This window comes from Myotis nattereri (assembly GCF_964212035.1).
Source record: "Myotis nattereri genome assembly, chromosome: 1".
Lineage (NCBI taxonomy): Eukaryota > Metazoa > Chordata > Mammalia > Chiroptera > Vespertilionidae > Myotis > Myotis nattereri.
In genome coordinates this window covers 65,452,270-65,467,935 of record NC_138075.1, presented here as the reverse complement: position 1 = coordinate 65,467,935, position 15,666 = coordinate 65,452,270, and the positions used below count along the sequence as shown (strand labels likewise).

Sequence of the window (15,666 nt, the reverse complement as noted above, 5' to 3'; positions counted from 1 at the left end):
TCCAGGCTGTGCACAGGCAGTTGTGGCAAAGGCAGTGCCCAGTGACCTGTTTTGTGGGAGCTGGAGGGCACTTGCGGGGTCAGCAGTTTCCCGATCCCCAGGTCACAGCTGTGCCAGAGTGCCCTAGAATTCAGTTGTGGCTGAGGGGTAGCTCCTCCCACTGGGCAGGGAGTCTTTCCTGGGGGACCAGCCTAATACCCACTCCTCCAGCTTTCCGATGATTTCCCAAGCACCAGTTCCCTGTGCTAAATTCTTTCCTGCCTAAAATAGCAAAGATCTAAAAACATCTTGGATCTTCTCCTTTCAACAAAAACAATGCTATACAGGGTCAGGTCTGAGAAGTGGCTGAGGTGTTGCGGAAGGCTCCCTTCTTTGAGTCTCAGCTTCCTCTTCTGTAGAACCAAGACCAAAGATTATCTGTTCATAGTTACTGAAGACCATGGCAGCTGTTTCCCAAAGATGGCCACAACATTTCCCATCCCTTCTGTTGCCTTGCCACTTTCCTCCACGTCCTCTCTCTTGAAGTGGGGCTGACCTCGGAATTCCAAGGCCAAGGCGGAAAAGGCATGGGGCTGCAGCCTACCCACCTCGCCAGGGTTTCCAGCTCCAGCCCCACCCACGCCGCTCCGGGCTCTGTCTGGTGCGGGGCCTTGCCCTCCTGGCTCACTTCCCCTCCTGTCTGCCGCCCAATGCCTCGCTGCACATCATGGCCCACCTGCTGGTGCTGCTGGGCCCAGCAGGCGGGGTAAGAGCCCACGTCGGGCCTCGCACCTCCTGGCTCCTATATGCCGCTGCCCCCTACACCCCGTGACCCCTATTCCTGCTGCTGTTCCAACCGAGCTAGACACCTGGGTGCTGTGCGCGGCCTGCGGGGACTGCTATGGTCACCAGGAAAGCCTCCCCACCCCATCCCTGATTCCAGCGCCCCGATCCCAGGTCCACTTCCGCCAAAGGGGCGCTTTACCCGCGCAGCTGCCCGAGCCTGAGACCGAGCAACTCCAAGGTCCCCGGGCCCCAAAGTTCTGCCAGCCAAGGCGGTGGGCTGGCTGGCCCCGCCCTGATCGGGGTGTTGGGGGCGATCGGCCCAGATCAGGCCAGTTCGCTGGTCTCAGTGGGTGTCATAGCGACTGGTCGTTAGGTCGTTATGGTCGTGACGGCACTACAGTCTCTGGCTTTTTATATATATAGATAAAACTTTCCAGGCTCTACCTCTAGAGATTTTGATTGTGTTGGTCTGGGTAAGGACCCAAGAAAATGCATATTTTAAAAACATACCAGTGCCCTAGCTGGTTTGACTCAGTGGATAGAGCGTTGGCTGCGGACTGAAGGGTCCTGGGTTTGATTCTAGTCAAGGGTACATGCCTTGGTTGTGGGCTCGATCCCCAGATGTTTCTATATTTCTCTCCCTCTCCCTTCCTCTCTGAAATCAAAAATATATAAAAGTAAATAAATAAAAGCTGTTGAGCAAAAATATGTTACTTAAAAATAAATAAATAAGAGCATACCAGGCACTTTATGGACCAAACTTTGAGAAACACTAGGACCAACCCTGGTGGGGTAGTTCAATTGGTTAGAGCATCATCCTGATATGCCAAGGTTGTGGATTTGATCTCCAATGGGTACATACAAGAAGCAACCAATGAATGCATAAAATCAATAAAATTTTAAAAGAGAGAAAGAAAAACACTATGACTAGAAATAAGTAATTTTCTCTTGAATTTTATTTAATTTTTTTAATATATGTATTTTTTATTGATTTCAGAGTAAAGGAAAGGGAGAGGGAGATAGAAACATCAATGATGAGAGAGAATCATTGATTGGCTGCCTCCTGCATGCCCCACACTGAGGATGGAGCCGCAACCCAGGCATGTGCCCTGACCAGGAATCGAACCGTGACCTCCTGGTTCATAAATGATAACCACTGAACCATGCTGGCTGGGCTTTAATTTAATTATTAATTTTTATTTTTTAATTGATTTTTAGAGAGAGAGGAAAGGAGAGAGAGAAAGAGAAACATCTATGTGAGAGCAAAACAGATTGGCTGCCTCCTGTAAACCCCCTACCTGGGATTGAGTCCAAAACTCCAGCATATGTCCTGACCAGGAATCGAATATGTAACCTTTCAGTGCATGGGATAATGACCAACCAACTGAGCCACACTGTCCAGGGCTCTCCTGAATTTTATCTACATTTCTAGTTATTTCTATAAGATGTTAGTGATTTAAGTTCTTCAAATAGATGATAATTGGTTTTGTTAAGGTTAATGTCTTCCTAAGAAGAAACATAACTTATCAAAAGCATATAGTATAATTAAACATAGAAAGAGAACTAAATATATTATAACTTTGATAATACCATTTAAGTGCACTAGTTTAAGTATCGATGAGTATCACTTCATTGTTTAACTATTATCAATTACTGTTTATTATGACTCAGTACTCTGAAGATATTAGGTACCCAATAAATATTTGCTGAGCTGAGTATGTTTTCTTCCCATTTTTAACTATCTCCATTAATTAAAAAGCAGCTTTACATTGTAGGTGGTACTTACTCATTTTAGTTGGTTTTGTAGAATCTGGGTAAGAGCTATGTTTGAAGCCTGTAATTAGTTGGCTACTGGCTACTGTAATTACTTTGAGCCTTATAAGACCTGTCTTTTCATGACTGAAAGGCTGTGGGCTGGGCTGGAACTGCCTTGTTCCTAATCCTTGATTGGCCTCTTTATTTAAGTGATATTAATTATGACACTTTTTTTCCTCTTCCCACCTGTTCTCCTGTGTTCTAACCCTGGGGTTTTATTTGGAGTTTTACTGAAAGTACCTAACTTTTACCTGCCCTTACTAAACATTTAAATTGTACTAGTAAAATAGTTTTAAAAAATAGTAGATTAGTAATATTAGGCCAGGCTTTGTTGTAGATGCAAATAAACGTGTGACTTAACACAACAGATGTCTATTTTTTCATTCATGTAAAGCTGGTATGAGTCAAGCCAACTCTCTTCTAGAGGGTGACAGGGATTCAGACTTCCTCCATCTTAAAAGGCCACTATTTCAACACTTCAATTCCCGTACTTTGGACCAGAAGTGTGGTATGTGTCACTTCAGTTCACAGGCCATTGGTCAGAACTAGTCACATTGTCCCAACCTAATACCAGGGACTCTGGGAAATGCCGGGGAGCACAGGGAGTATTTGGTGAACACTCTTGTTTCTGCCATAGTTAATTATTTCTCAGTTCTAAAAGTTAGAAAATGCAGAACTGGTTATTCCTTTTTGTTGTTAATCCTCAACCGAGGATATTTTTTCATTGATTTTTAGAGACAGTGGAAGGAAGGGAGAGAGACTTTTTTTTTTTTTTTTTAAATATATTTTATTGACTCTTCACAGAGAGGAAGGGAGAGAGACAGAGAGCCAGAAACATTGATGAGAGAGAAACACCGATCAGCTGCCTCCTGCACATCTCCCACCGGGGATATGCCCGCAACCCAGGCACACGCCCCCGACCGGAATCGAACCCGGGACCCCTCAGTCCGCAGGCCGACGCTCCATCCACTGAGCCAAACCGGTTTCGGCAAGGGAGAGAGACTTAAGAGAGAGAAACATCAATGTGAGAGAGACACATCATTTACTTGCCCCCTGCACTTACCCCAACCAGGGGCCGGGGGTTGGGCCTGCAGCCAAGGTACATGCCCTTGACCAGAATTGAACTCAGGACCCTTTGGTCCACGGGCCAATGCTCTATCCACTGAAACAAACCAGCTAGGGCAAAACTGGTTATTCTATAGCTTTCATTGTGCATTTAGAAAATCAAGACAACTTAACTTTTGTTAATTTCTTTGAAATTATAGAAATAAAGATTTAACAGACAAGTGAAAGGTTTCTAATTGTGTTTATTTTAATATTTTATGTAGCATTGTTGATGGTGTGAGGAATGTCAGATATTAGGCTTAAGATGAATATCTCAGGTTCAAAATGAATTAATTCAACAAGCATGAATTTAAAAATTAAAGAGTGCATGCTATGTACTAGACATTTATCAAGGCACAGTTAAATTCATGGCTTCAGTCAGATCCCAGTTGTTGTGACAAATGTGAAGTATAAAGTGATAGGGGCCAGGGAAAAAGACAGAAAAACAATATTATTGACTCTGCATTCAAATTCATGATCTCAAAAAGTATACTTTTATATTTTTACATTTGTTCTGTATATAACCTTCATGCCTCTTAAAATGTGAAGTGACTAATTGCCTTATTGTTCTCTGGTCTCTAGGTACCGCATCTTTGCTTTTGATCATGACCTCTTTAGCTTTTCAGATTTGATCTTTGGTGAGTGGCCTGTGATACTTATCACCAATCCTAAGTCGCTCCTCTATAGTTCTAAACATGAACCACTAGAAAGACTCCTTCACTCAACACACATCAGGTATGTAGAAAATCTTCAGAATTTACTTTCAGTTTGATATTGATGGAGAATAAATCATTGTGACTGCATTCCCATGTAACAGCTATGAGATGTCCCACTTTAGTTGTCTCAACAATCTAAACATGTAAAGACTAGAGGCCCGATGCACGAAGATTCATGCAAGAATAGGCCTTCCTTCCCCTGGCTGCCCCCACCGCCTTTGCTCCGGTCGGAGCCGCCTTTCCACCTCTCACCTTGTCGAATCAATGTGCATATTCCCTCCTTATTGGCTGTGGGCGCTGCCACCTTTGTCGTGAAGTTACGGTCAATTTGCATTTTCTGTCTTTATTAGATAGGACTAGAGGCCCAGTACACGGGTGGGGTCACTAGGCCTGGCTGGTGATCAGGACCGATTAGGGCCTGCAGGCCGGGGGAAGGGACAGGGCACAGGGGGTTGGCCACTGGCCCTGAGGAAGGAGCCGGCTCTCAGTCCCCATGGGAAAGGGGCCACGTCCACTGCCACCCACCCCCGGCTCCCTGTCCCAGCCCGGGCCCGGGGAGAAGGCAATGGGTCGCTGGGAAGGGTGTGGAAGGAACAGATGCTGGCGCCTTGCCACTGCGTGGTTCCCTACCTCCCCAACTCCTCCTTCCTTCGCCACCTCACCACCACCGCTGGAGGTGGGTAGTGGGCCAGTTGGAGCCTGCCAGCTGGGGAGAGGGACAGGGTGTGGGAGCTTGGCCACCAGCCCCTCTGGGAAAGGGGCTATGTCCACCACCACCCACCCCCAGTTCCCCATCCCAGCCTGGGGCACAAAGGCCCCAGCGGGGTTGGGAGAGGAGGCGACGGTCACCAGGCCAGGCATAAGGAATGGACACCGGACGCCAATGCTGCCCTGGCCACGGGAGGTTGGCTGTGGGAGTGCACTAACCACCAGGGGGCAGTTCCTGTGTTGAGCATCTGCCCCCTGGTGGTCAATGCACGTCATAGCAACTGTTCGACCGGTCATTCCAGTCATAATGGTTGCTTAGGCTTTTATATATATACTAGGGGCCCGGTGCACGAAATTCGTGCACTGGGTGTGTGTGTGTGTGTGTGGGGGGGAGTGTCCCTCAGCCCAGCCTGCCCCCTCTCACATACTGGGAGCCCTCAGGCGTTGACCCCCATCACCCTCCGATCGCCTGATCGGCCCCTTGCCCAGGCCTGACGCCTCCGCCAGAGGTGTCAGGCTTGGACAGGGGACCCCCAGCTCCCCCCGATCACTGGCTCTGGCCCCTGCCCAGGCCTGAGGCCTCTGGCCCAGGAATCATGCCTGGGCAGGGGACCCCCATCTCCCTCTGATCGCTTGCTCCACCCCCCGCCCAAGCCTGACGCCTCTGACCCAGGCTTCAGGCCTGGGCAAGGGGACCATCATATCCCCCCAATCCCCGGCTCCGCCCCCCACCCAGGCCTGATGCCTCGGCCAGAGGAGTTGACCCTCATCACCCTCCGATCACCAATCACTGGATCGGCCCCTTGACCAGGCCTGAGGCCTCCGGCAGAGGTGTCAGGCCTGGGAAGGGGACCCCCAGCTCCACACGGTTGCAGGCTCCGCCCCTGCCCAGGCCTAACGCCTCTGGCCTAGGCGTCCGGCCCGGGCAGCGGGGACCTGCAGTGGCAGCGGGGGGCGCTGTGATCGTGGGCTTCGTTTTAGGCCCAGGCAAGGGACCCCTAGCTCCTGGGACTGCCAGCTTCGACCGTGCCCAGCTCCCATCGCTGACTCCACCCCTACTTCCTGCTATCACTGGCCAGGGCGGCAAAGGCGCCTGATTCTCCGATCATGGCTCGGGGGCATGGCAAAGGCGGCCTTTGCCCTGCCCCCCAGCTCTTAGCTCCCCCCTGGGTTTGCGATCACTGTCAGTGGCAGGGGGCTTCTTCCTGCTTTCCCTTTCGCCTCCCTGCATTGTGCCTACATATGCAAATTAGCCACCATCTTGTTGGCAGTTAACTGCCAATCTTAGTTGGCAGTTAATTTGCATATAGCCTTGATTAGCCAATGAAAATGGTATTGCCGTACGCCAATTACCATTTTTCTCTTTTATTAGTGTAGACTAGAGGCCTGGTGCACAAAATTTGTGCACTCGGGGGGGGGTCCCCCAGCCTGGTCTGTGCACTGTCACAGTGCGGGAGCCCCATGATCAGTCACCCCAAAGAGGTAGGCCCCACCCACCCATCTGGGGCTCCTTGATGGATTGCCCCAAAGAGGTAGGCCGGAGCCAGGGGTCCTGCCTCTGTGCCGTGCGGAGCCAGGAGGCAGGACCCCCAGGCAGGCCTCGCCGCATAGAGCTGGGGGACCCCCAGGCAGGCCTCGCTGCATGGACCCGGGAGGAGGCAGGACCCCCAAGCAGTCCTTGCTGCGCAGAGCTGGGAGGAGGTGAGACTCCCAGGCAGGCTTTGTGCTGCGCACGCAGCGTCAAGCCCAGCCCTGCCTGCCTGTGCATGCCCACTGTGCATACAGCCATCTTGTGATGGCATGAGGGCATCGTGGCGTGACGACTACTTAGGCTTTTATTAGTAAGGATACTAGAGGCCCGGTGCATGAAAATTCATGCTCTGGAGGGGAGGGGTCCCTCAGTCCAGCCTGCCCTGTCTCACAGTCTGGGAGCCCTCAGGGGATGTCCTACTGACAGCTTAGGCCCACCCCCCCAACGCCCCCGGGAGCAGGCGTAAGCCACAGTCTGGCCTTCCTCTGCAGGAGGTGACCGGGCTGATCAGGGAAAGGCGCCGCCCCCATCACCCTGCTGCTGCTGCCACTACTAGCTATGGTGGCTGCGAGGCCTGAGGCCCGAGCCTCGCAGCCGCCAGGTCTCATGGCTGCCTGAGCCCACGGCCACAGCTGCCATGAGCCCCTGGCCTTGCAGCCGCTGTGGCTTTGTCCGGATGAACATCTGGATGGACATCCGCCCTAATTAGCATATTACCCTTTTACTAGTATAGATAGACAAATTGGTTACTGTTTCATTACAATTCAGTTAAAAATATATTTTAGCCCTGGCCAGTGTGGCTCAGTTGGTTGGAGTGTCGTCCCATATACCAAAAGGTTGCAAGTTCTATTTTTAGTCAGGGCACATACCCAGGTTGCAAGTTAGATCCCCGTCTGGGTGTGTTTGGGAGGCAACTTATCGATGTTTTTTTTCTCTCTCTCTCCCTCCCTTCCTCTTTCTAGAAATCCCTCTCTATCTGTCTATCTATCTATCTATCTATCTATCTATCTATCTATCGATATAAAAAGCAGTAATATGCAAATGAGGTCAAGACTCCGTCACAGTCATGACCAGCTCAGGAGGAGGGGCCGGGTGTGGCCCTGAGCCTGAGAGAACAACATGCAGGCGCAGCTTGGAGCCTGAGAGATCCACACAGAGGGGCGCCTGCTCTGAGCCTCAAGCCTCAGACACGGCTGGGGGCAGGCCCCTAACAGACACACACACACACACACACACACACACACACACACACGGCACCTGCTCTGAGCCTACGCGGCTGAGGTCACCTGTCAGGGCTGTGAGGAGAGAGGAAAGCCTATCCTGCCACGTGTACCAGTGCCCAGGAGGTGCTTGGGCCCCTTGGTCTGAGGGGTCTTCTCCAGGGCAGTCTCCTGGTTGCTTCTCTGGTCCCGGTCAAGGGAAGGAGCCAAGGGTCGGTGGAAACGAGGCCAGGCCAATCAGATTTTCCAGTTGTTCCCGGCTGTGCTTTTGCTCCAGGGGCTGGAGGGGGGAAGTTCTCCACACAAAGGCAGGAAGGCAGAGGCGCTCTGTGGCAAAGGCAAAGGCACAGTGGCCCTGGGACAGCCCGAGGGTCTGCAGCACAGAGTGCTGGGCAGGGCAGCCGCCGCAGGGGGCCGTCCCCGGCACCTCTCACCCCTCCAGGGACCTCAGCTCGGGATGTCACAGTCAGGGGAACAGACCCAGACAGGGTTGAGACCTGCCCAGGTCACATAAAGCTTCCAATTCAGCGCCCTCTCCAGCTTCTTCAAGTTCACAGCCATTGACTGAACACTTTCTATCAAGTTCCTAGAAGGTGGTAATCCCTCACTAACTGTGGTTTTAAGAGGGCTCCCTTTACACAGCTTTTACACAGTATGCCTTTACACAGCTTTCTTGAAGAGGCACTTACATGCCATACAACTCACCCACAGCAGGCATACTGTTTGATGCATGAATTTCCTCAGCAGCTCAACCACCGACACAAACCGTTTTCAAGCTTCCATCACACTGTTTGTCCATCTGCAGTCAACCCCACCCCAGCCCCAGGCAACCACAGGTCTGCTTTCTGTCCCTGTAATTTTGTCTTTTCTAGAAATCTCCACATTCTTTAAAAACAAAAAACAAAAAAACAAAAACGATTAAAAAAAAACAAAAACAAGAACGCTGCTGTCTTCAGGCCTACAAAGGGGAAGATGACTGAGGGCAAAAAAGATGTCTCCGTGAAGGGCCTAGAGCAGTGGTTCTCAACCCTCTGGCCCTTTAAATACAGTTCCTCATGTTGTGACCCAACCATAAAATTATTTTGTTGCTACTTCATAACTGTAATGTTGCTACTGTTATGAATCGTAATGTAAATATCTGATATGCAGGATGGTCTTAGGCGACAGCTGTGAAAGGGTCGTTCAACCGCCAAAGGGGTCGCGACCCATAGGTTGAGAACCGCTGGCCTAGAGTGTGGGGCCTGGCCCCTCCTGCTTTAACTCCCAGATGAACAAACTCAGGGTCAGAGAGGCCTGGGGTGTGGTTCAGTCTTTTCAACCCATGCCTGCATCCCAGACACTAATGACAGTGGCAGCAGCGGTGGTACTACTCAGAGCCTGGCCTGGCCACACCAGCCCCCCGACCCCAGTGGGCACACACATACACACACACGGGGGCGCCTGCTCTGAGCCTCTGACACGGCGGGGACAGGCCCCCAGCAGACACATACACACACACACACACATACACATATACAGGGCACCTGCTTTGAGCCTCCGCGGCCAGACTGCAGCTTAGGACATCCTGTGAGTAGGACATCCCCTGAGGACTCCCGGACTGTGCGAGGGGGCAGGGTGGGCTGAGGGACCGCCCCCCCCCCCCAGTGCACAAATTTCGTGCACCGGGCCTCTAGTGTGTATGTATGTATGTGTGTATATATATATCTGTATATGTATATGTATATGTATGTACTGAGTGGCCAGATTATTACGACCACCCCATCAGTACAATGAAGTGAATTAGTTATGCAAGTAATAATAATAAAACCTTGAGAGTATTTTCTTAGGAAGTTTTCAATATTCAGTATTTTTGGAAGTGTCAATGAAGTACTGATGGGGTGGTCCTAATAATCTGGCCACTCGGTATGTATGTATGTATATATACACACACACACACACACACACACACACATATATGTATATATATTATATATTTACTAGTATGCTGCTGAAAGTTTAAAAACTATCCAGAAACCCATAATCCTACCATTATTACTTTTTTTATTTTATCTTCATGTTATTATATTGTTATAATTATAATATACATATTCTAGGGTTATTCTAAGATATTCATTTGTATACTACTTAAAACAGTTATATTTTATATCAAAAAATTTTTTCATTTTGCTACATAGCCTTCCAAAAAAGAAAAAGCTATATAAACCTTATGGAATTAAATATTCCATTGCCATGTGAATGTGACTGTAAATTAAAGAGACTTATGAAACCTTTCTCAAACATAAAGGCACTCTTTTAAATATATGTATTTTATTTTTAAGCATATTTTTATTGATTTCAGAGAAGAAGGGAGGGGGAGAGAGATAGAGACATCGATGATGAGAGAGAATCATTGATTGGCTGCCTCCTGCATGCCCCCTACTGGGGATTGAGCCCACATCCTGGGCATGTGCCCTTGACTGGAATCAATCCCTGGACCCCTCAGTCTGCAGGCTGTTGTTTTATCCACTGAGCCAAACCAGCTAAGGTAATATATGTACTTTATGCTCTTTTAAATTTTATTTTGAAAAGTAATACAACAACCACCTTTGGAAAATAGGGTGTGGGATTATATGTGTATCCCCACCCCTCACCAATAGAATTATTATTAATGATTTTGAGTTTCCCTTAGTAGGCATTCTCTTTTAGGCATCTTTTTACTTAGTTGTAATAATAGGGCACAATCTATTCTTATTTTAAAAATATATTGGGCTGACATCCAATCTAATAATAGACAAACATGGCAATTAACCGTACCTCTGACACGCTTCCCATTGGCTAATCAGGGCGATATGCAAATTAACTGCCAACCAAGATGACAGCTGGCAGCCAGGCAGCTGAAGCAAACAGGAGGCTTCCTTGCTCCAGTGATGGAGGAAGCCAAGGTTCCCCGCCTGCCGCTGCCAGCCTCTGAGCTGCAGTCTAAGAAACACTGCTGCAATTATAGAAGCTAAACAATCCCCAGAAACCTGCTTTCAGCCAGCTGGGCCTCAGAGCTGGAGCTGCAACAGAGTTTCAATTATAGAAGCCAAACAAACCCAGAGACCTGCTTTCAGCAGCCGAGGTCTCAGAGCTGGAGCTGAGCCTCAGAGCTGAAGCTGGCTCTCAGTTCCAGTGACAGCCATAGAAGGTAAATAAATCCCAGAATAAAAAAAAAAAAAAAAAAAAAAGAAAAAAAAAAAAGGAGAGGTTGGGAGCTTCAGTCACCCACCAGCCTGAAAACGGCCCTCAGCCCCTCACCCAGACTGGCCAGGCACCCCATTGGGGACCCCCACCCTGAAGGGGGTGTGACCAGCTGCAAACAGCCATCATCCCCTCATCCAGGCTGGCCAGGCACCCAAGCGGGACTCCCACCCTGATCCAGGACACCCTTCAGGGCAAACCAGCCGGCCCCCACCCATGCACCAGGCCTCTATCCTATATAGCAGGGGTCCTCAAACTTTTTAAACAGGGGCCCAGTTCACTGTCCCTCAGACCGTTGGAGGGCCGGACTATAGTTTAAAAAAAAAACTATGAACAGATTCCTATGCATACTGCATATATCTTATTTTGAAGTAAAAAAACAAAACGGGAACAAATACAATATTTGTATTTGCATGTGGCCCGCGGGCCGTAGTTTGAGGACCCCTGCTATATAGTAAAAGGGTAATATGCAAACTGACCCTAACAGCAGAATGACTGGGAATGACTGGTCACTACGACACACACTGACCACCAGGGGGCAGACACTCAATGCAGGAGCTGCCCTCTGGTGGTCAGGGCGCTCTCACATGGAGGAGCTCTGCTCAGCCACAAGCCAGGCTGATGGCTGCCAGTACAGCAGTGGTGGTGGGAGCCTCTCCCACCTCCTCAGCAGCGCTAAGGATGTCCAACTGCAGTTTTGGCCTGCTCCCCGCTGGCAAGTGGACATCCCCCGAGGGCTGCCGGGCTGCCAGAGGGATGTCTGATTGCCATCTTAGGCCCAATCCCCCGGGAAGCGGGCCCAAGCCAGCAGGTGGTCACCCCCGAAGGGTCCCAGACTGCGAGAGGGCACAGGCTGGGCTGAGGGACTCTCCCCCCGCCCTCCGAGTGCACAAATTTTTGTGCACCGGGCCTCTAGTCTATATATACAAATCCTAAGTGACCTTTACAATTGGTCGCTATGATGCGCACTGACCAACAGGGGTCAGATGCTTAATGCAGAAGCTGCCCCCTGGTGGTTAGTGCTCTCCCACAGCCCTCCCGTGGCTGTTCAACCTCTCATGGTTCCTGCTCCTGGTTGGCTGGCCCCGATCAGCCCCAATGGGGACTAGGTGAAATGGCCCCCATGGCCCTGATCGCTGGCCAGGCCAAGGGACCCCACCCATGTTTTCCATAGTGGCTTTACCACTTCACATTCCCACCACCAGTGAATAAGGTACTCAATTACTTTTTAAAATGGGTACTAATTTATATGTTATTAGATATTGTACTTTTAAGAAGATTAACTACTTAATCTGGAAAAAATGGTATCAAGCTGTTTTAAGATTTTTTTTATTACTAGTTAAGTAAAACATACATTTCTCAGGTTTTTGTTTTTTTTAATAGGAGCTGGATATCAAATTTGGGCATTATATTCTCTGGGGCCTGGTAACCTTAGCCTTATTTGAAACATTGCTTCTTTAGGGTAGATAGAAGAACCAAATGAGTGGACCAAATAGGAGATGGTAGGCTTGACATTAGATGAACAAATGTCTAATTTACATTCTCTTTCTATGAGAAAAAACAGGACTTTAGGAGTTTCTTCAGAAAGAACTTTGGGTCTACTCCAAAATATACTCCAGAAACTACTCCAGAATAGTTTCAAATTTCTCACCAGTTCAGGTTTGCTGAATTATGCAAATCCAAAAGCCACCATTCAGAAAGAAACCAAATTATATGAATAGTGGTCCCTACAGTAGTACCATGTCATGATTCTGCCTATATTTTTATCTTTTCGGGTTATAATAGGTTATTCTCCTTTATAAAAACAATGACAGATACCTAAAACCTGTGCTGTATATGCTTTCATTTCAGAGTCTTGGCCTTTTCCTCATCCTCCATTACTTCTGTCACAGTTAAGATCGATGGAGTTCATTTAGGGGAAGCTACTCATTTGTCTGGTCCTATTTTCACACTGAAGTGGAACCCAAGAAACTACATTAATAGTACACATAATATAGAAGTAATTGTCCAGGTAAGTTAGTAATTTTCAATTCGCTGTATAAATGTGATTAGACTGTAACCACACTGAACTCCGATTTGGCGGGGAAGGGGGGTTTTGCAGTCAGTTGGTAAAGGTGAAACTAAGTGTAATAAAAATTTGGATGCATTGGATTTGTTATGTTCTGAAAATGTGCACTCAGGAGTAATTCTTCTTTTAGACTAAAAACTGAGTAGAGGAAAAGTGGAGTGTGCCACTACTGGCCACAGTCCCCCCGTTTTCTACCTTCAGGGAATCATTCTTTTGTTTTCTTTCAACTGTGGCCCCAGTGTCTTTTAATAATGGGAGAAAAATTCACCAATATACCAAAAGATAATAGAATAAGTCAGAAGACATGTATTTATGTATCCATGCCTTTGATTGCTTTCTCCAAATACAGGAAGATTGTGTCATTATTTTGAAAGCTCTAGGACAGCAAATTTTCAAGGCAATGAAGGATTTTTTTTTATTTGGGGGTATGCATTCATAACATGTGCAGTCACTGTCTGCCTGGCATTGCTCTGATTTAACCTGGCAAGCATTTAATTCACTAGCACCTGCCAGAGTAGACAGTGGTCATTGTTACCAAAATAGAGCTGTTTCATCAACCTTATGAAACTCTTTAAGGGATAGATTGTGCTCAGAAATTATTTTCTAAAAAAAAAATCCATCAATATCTATAACTTTATGGTTTGATGACAGTTTTTAACTGTTAAATCTTTTAATATTAACTTGGTTTGAAACATGAAGTAATCCTTCAGAAAACACATGAAATTATTTTCATTACTTTTTTTTTTTTTTCGGTCACAGAGAAGGATTTTGAGCAGGAAGGAGCTGTTTACTGAGCCCTGATGTCAGGCACTTAAATTTTTTACTTTATCCATATCATAATCCTGTATGCTGGGTAGCTTTATCCCCGATTCATAGATAAGGAACAAGAGAAGGCACTTTACAATGTCACTGTCTTTGAAGTGTTCTGCTTAGGAGGAAAAAGGAACACAGGGAGGATGTGGAAGGCGGGATGGCTGGGGATGAACTCTTAATGTCTTTCATATTAGGAGTTGGTCATTTAAAAAAGGCTTGAAGGTATGAGTGCAACTAGAATATTCCCTGTGTCATGGGAAGAAGTAGGAGCAGCCATAGGAGATCTGCTCACTGTAGGAATGGGGAACTCTCAAATCCTTGGATTGCTCCAGAATCTCAGCTTCTGTAGTTTTATGAGAAAGAAACCTTATTCATATTTCTTGAAATATTTCTGGTTATCTATCTGAATCCTTAGTAAAAATGTGAAATCACTATACTTTTTATATCTTTAACATTTCTTGCAACATTATTGAGGTATAATTTACATATAAAACATAAATACAATTTGGTAAGTTTTGACATACATACACATCCTTGAAACCATTACTACAATCAATATGACACATCACCCTCAGAAGTGTTCTGGTGCCCTTTTGTAACTACCTTCTTTCCGCGCTCATTTCCAGGCAACCAGTGATCTGTTTTCTGTCTATGTGTGTTATAACTTAAAAACATTCGTCTACTGAATATGAAATAGGGACCCTGGTCCCCTCATTCATCAGTGGGAACATTATGTCCTTTTAAAAGATATATATATATTTTTTATTGACTTCAGACAGGAAGGAAGAGGGAAAGACAGATAGGAACATTAATGAATCACTGATCATCTGCCTCCTGCATGCCACCATTGGAGACTGAGCCCACAACTGGGGCATGTGCCCTGACCAGGAACCAAACCTTGACCTCCAAGTTCTTAGGTCAACACTCAACCACTGAGCCACACTGGCTTGGTGAACATTATGTCCTTTCAAATACGTTATGCTATATAGATAAGTCTGAGAGAAAAATCTGTGAGAATCTGGCCGGTGTGGCTCAGTTGAGTGTCATCCTGTGCATTGAAGCTTTGCCAGTTTGATTCCTGGTCAGGGCATGTGCCCAGGTTGTGGATTTAGTCCCCAGTTGGGGTGCATAAGGAAGGCAAACTGATTGATATTTCTCTCTCACAGCGATGTTTCCCTCTCTTCTTTCTCTCCTCTCCCTTCCTCTTTAAAATTAATTTAAAAAAAATTTTAAAAATCCATAAGAGATCACATCAATTTATTATATTGTATTTTACCTACTTACTACAGTGGGGCCTTGATTCATTCCAAGACCAAGCTCTTTAAGGAGCTCGTTAACTCAAATTACTCTGTCAACTCAAAGCAAAAAATTGGCCGAGAGACAGCTGGTATCTCAAAAAACTCGTTAGTCGGGACACTCGTAAGTCAAGGCCCCACTGTATATTCATTGAATATAGGTTCCAGGCAGCCTACCAGCAAACATTCTCAGCTCAATTCTCAGTGTGGTTCCTGAATTAGTAGCATCAACACCACCTGGGAAATTGTTAGAAATGCTAACTCTCAGTTTCCTTCTCAAACCTATGAACCAGAAACTGGAGATGGGAGCCGGCAATCTTTTAACAGTCAATCCCTCCAGGTGATTCCGATGTGCATTAAAGGTTGAGGACAGTATTTTAGACTGTTGTATCTACTTTGCCAATTTAAAGAC

The 15,666-nt window shown here is 47.2% G+C and overlaps 1 protein-coding gene across 1 annotated transcript in view; it reads left to right on the top strand.

The window, feature by feature from the left end:
* Window positions 1-15,666, top strand: part of TMEM62 (transmembrane protein 62) — a gene marked incomplete at its 5' end in the record, with an annotated part of 48,838 nt that overhangs the window by 15,371 nt on the left and 17,801 nt on the right. The window contains 2 exons of the mRNA XM_081112674.1: window positions 4,267-4,419; window positions 12,930-13,089. Of these exons, the coding sequence (XP_080968800.1) occupies window positions 4,267-4,419; window positions 12,930-13,089 (313 nt within the window). The remainder of the gene's footprint in view (window positions 1-4,266; window positions 4,420-12,929; window positions 13,090-15,666) is intronic.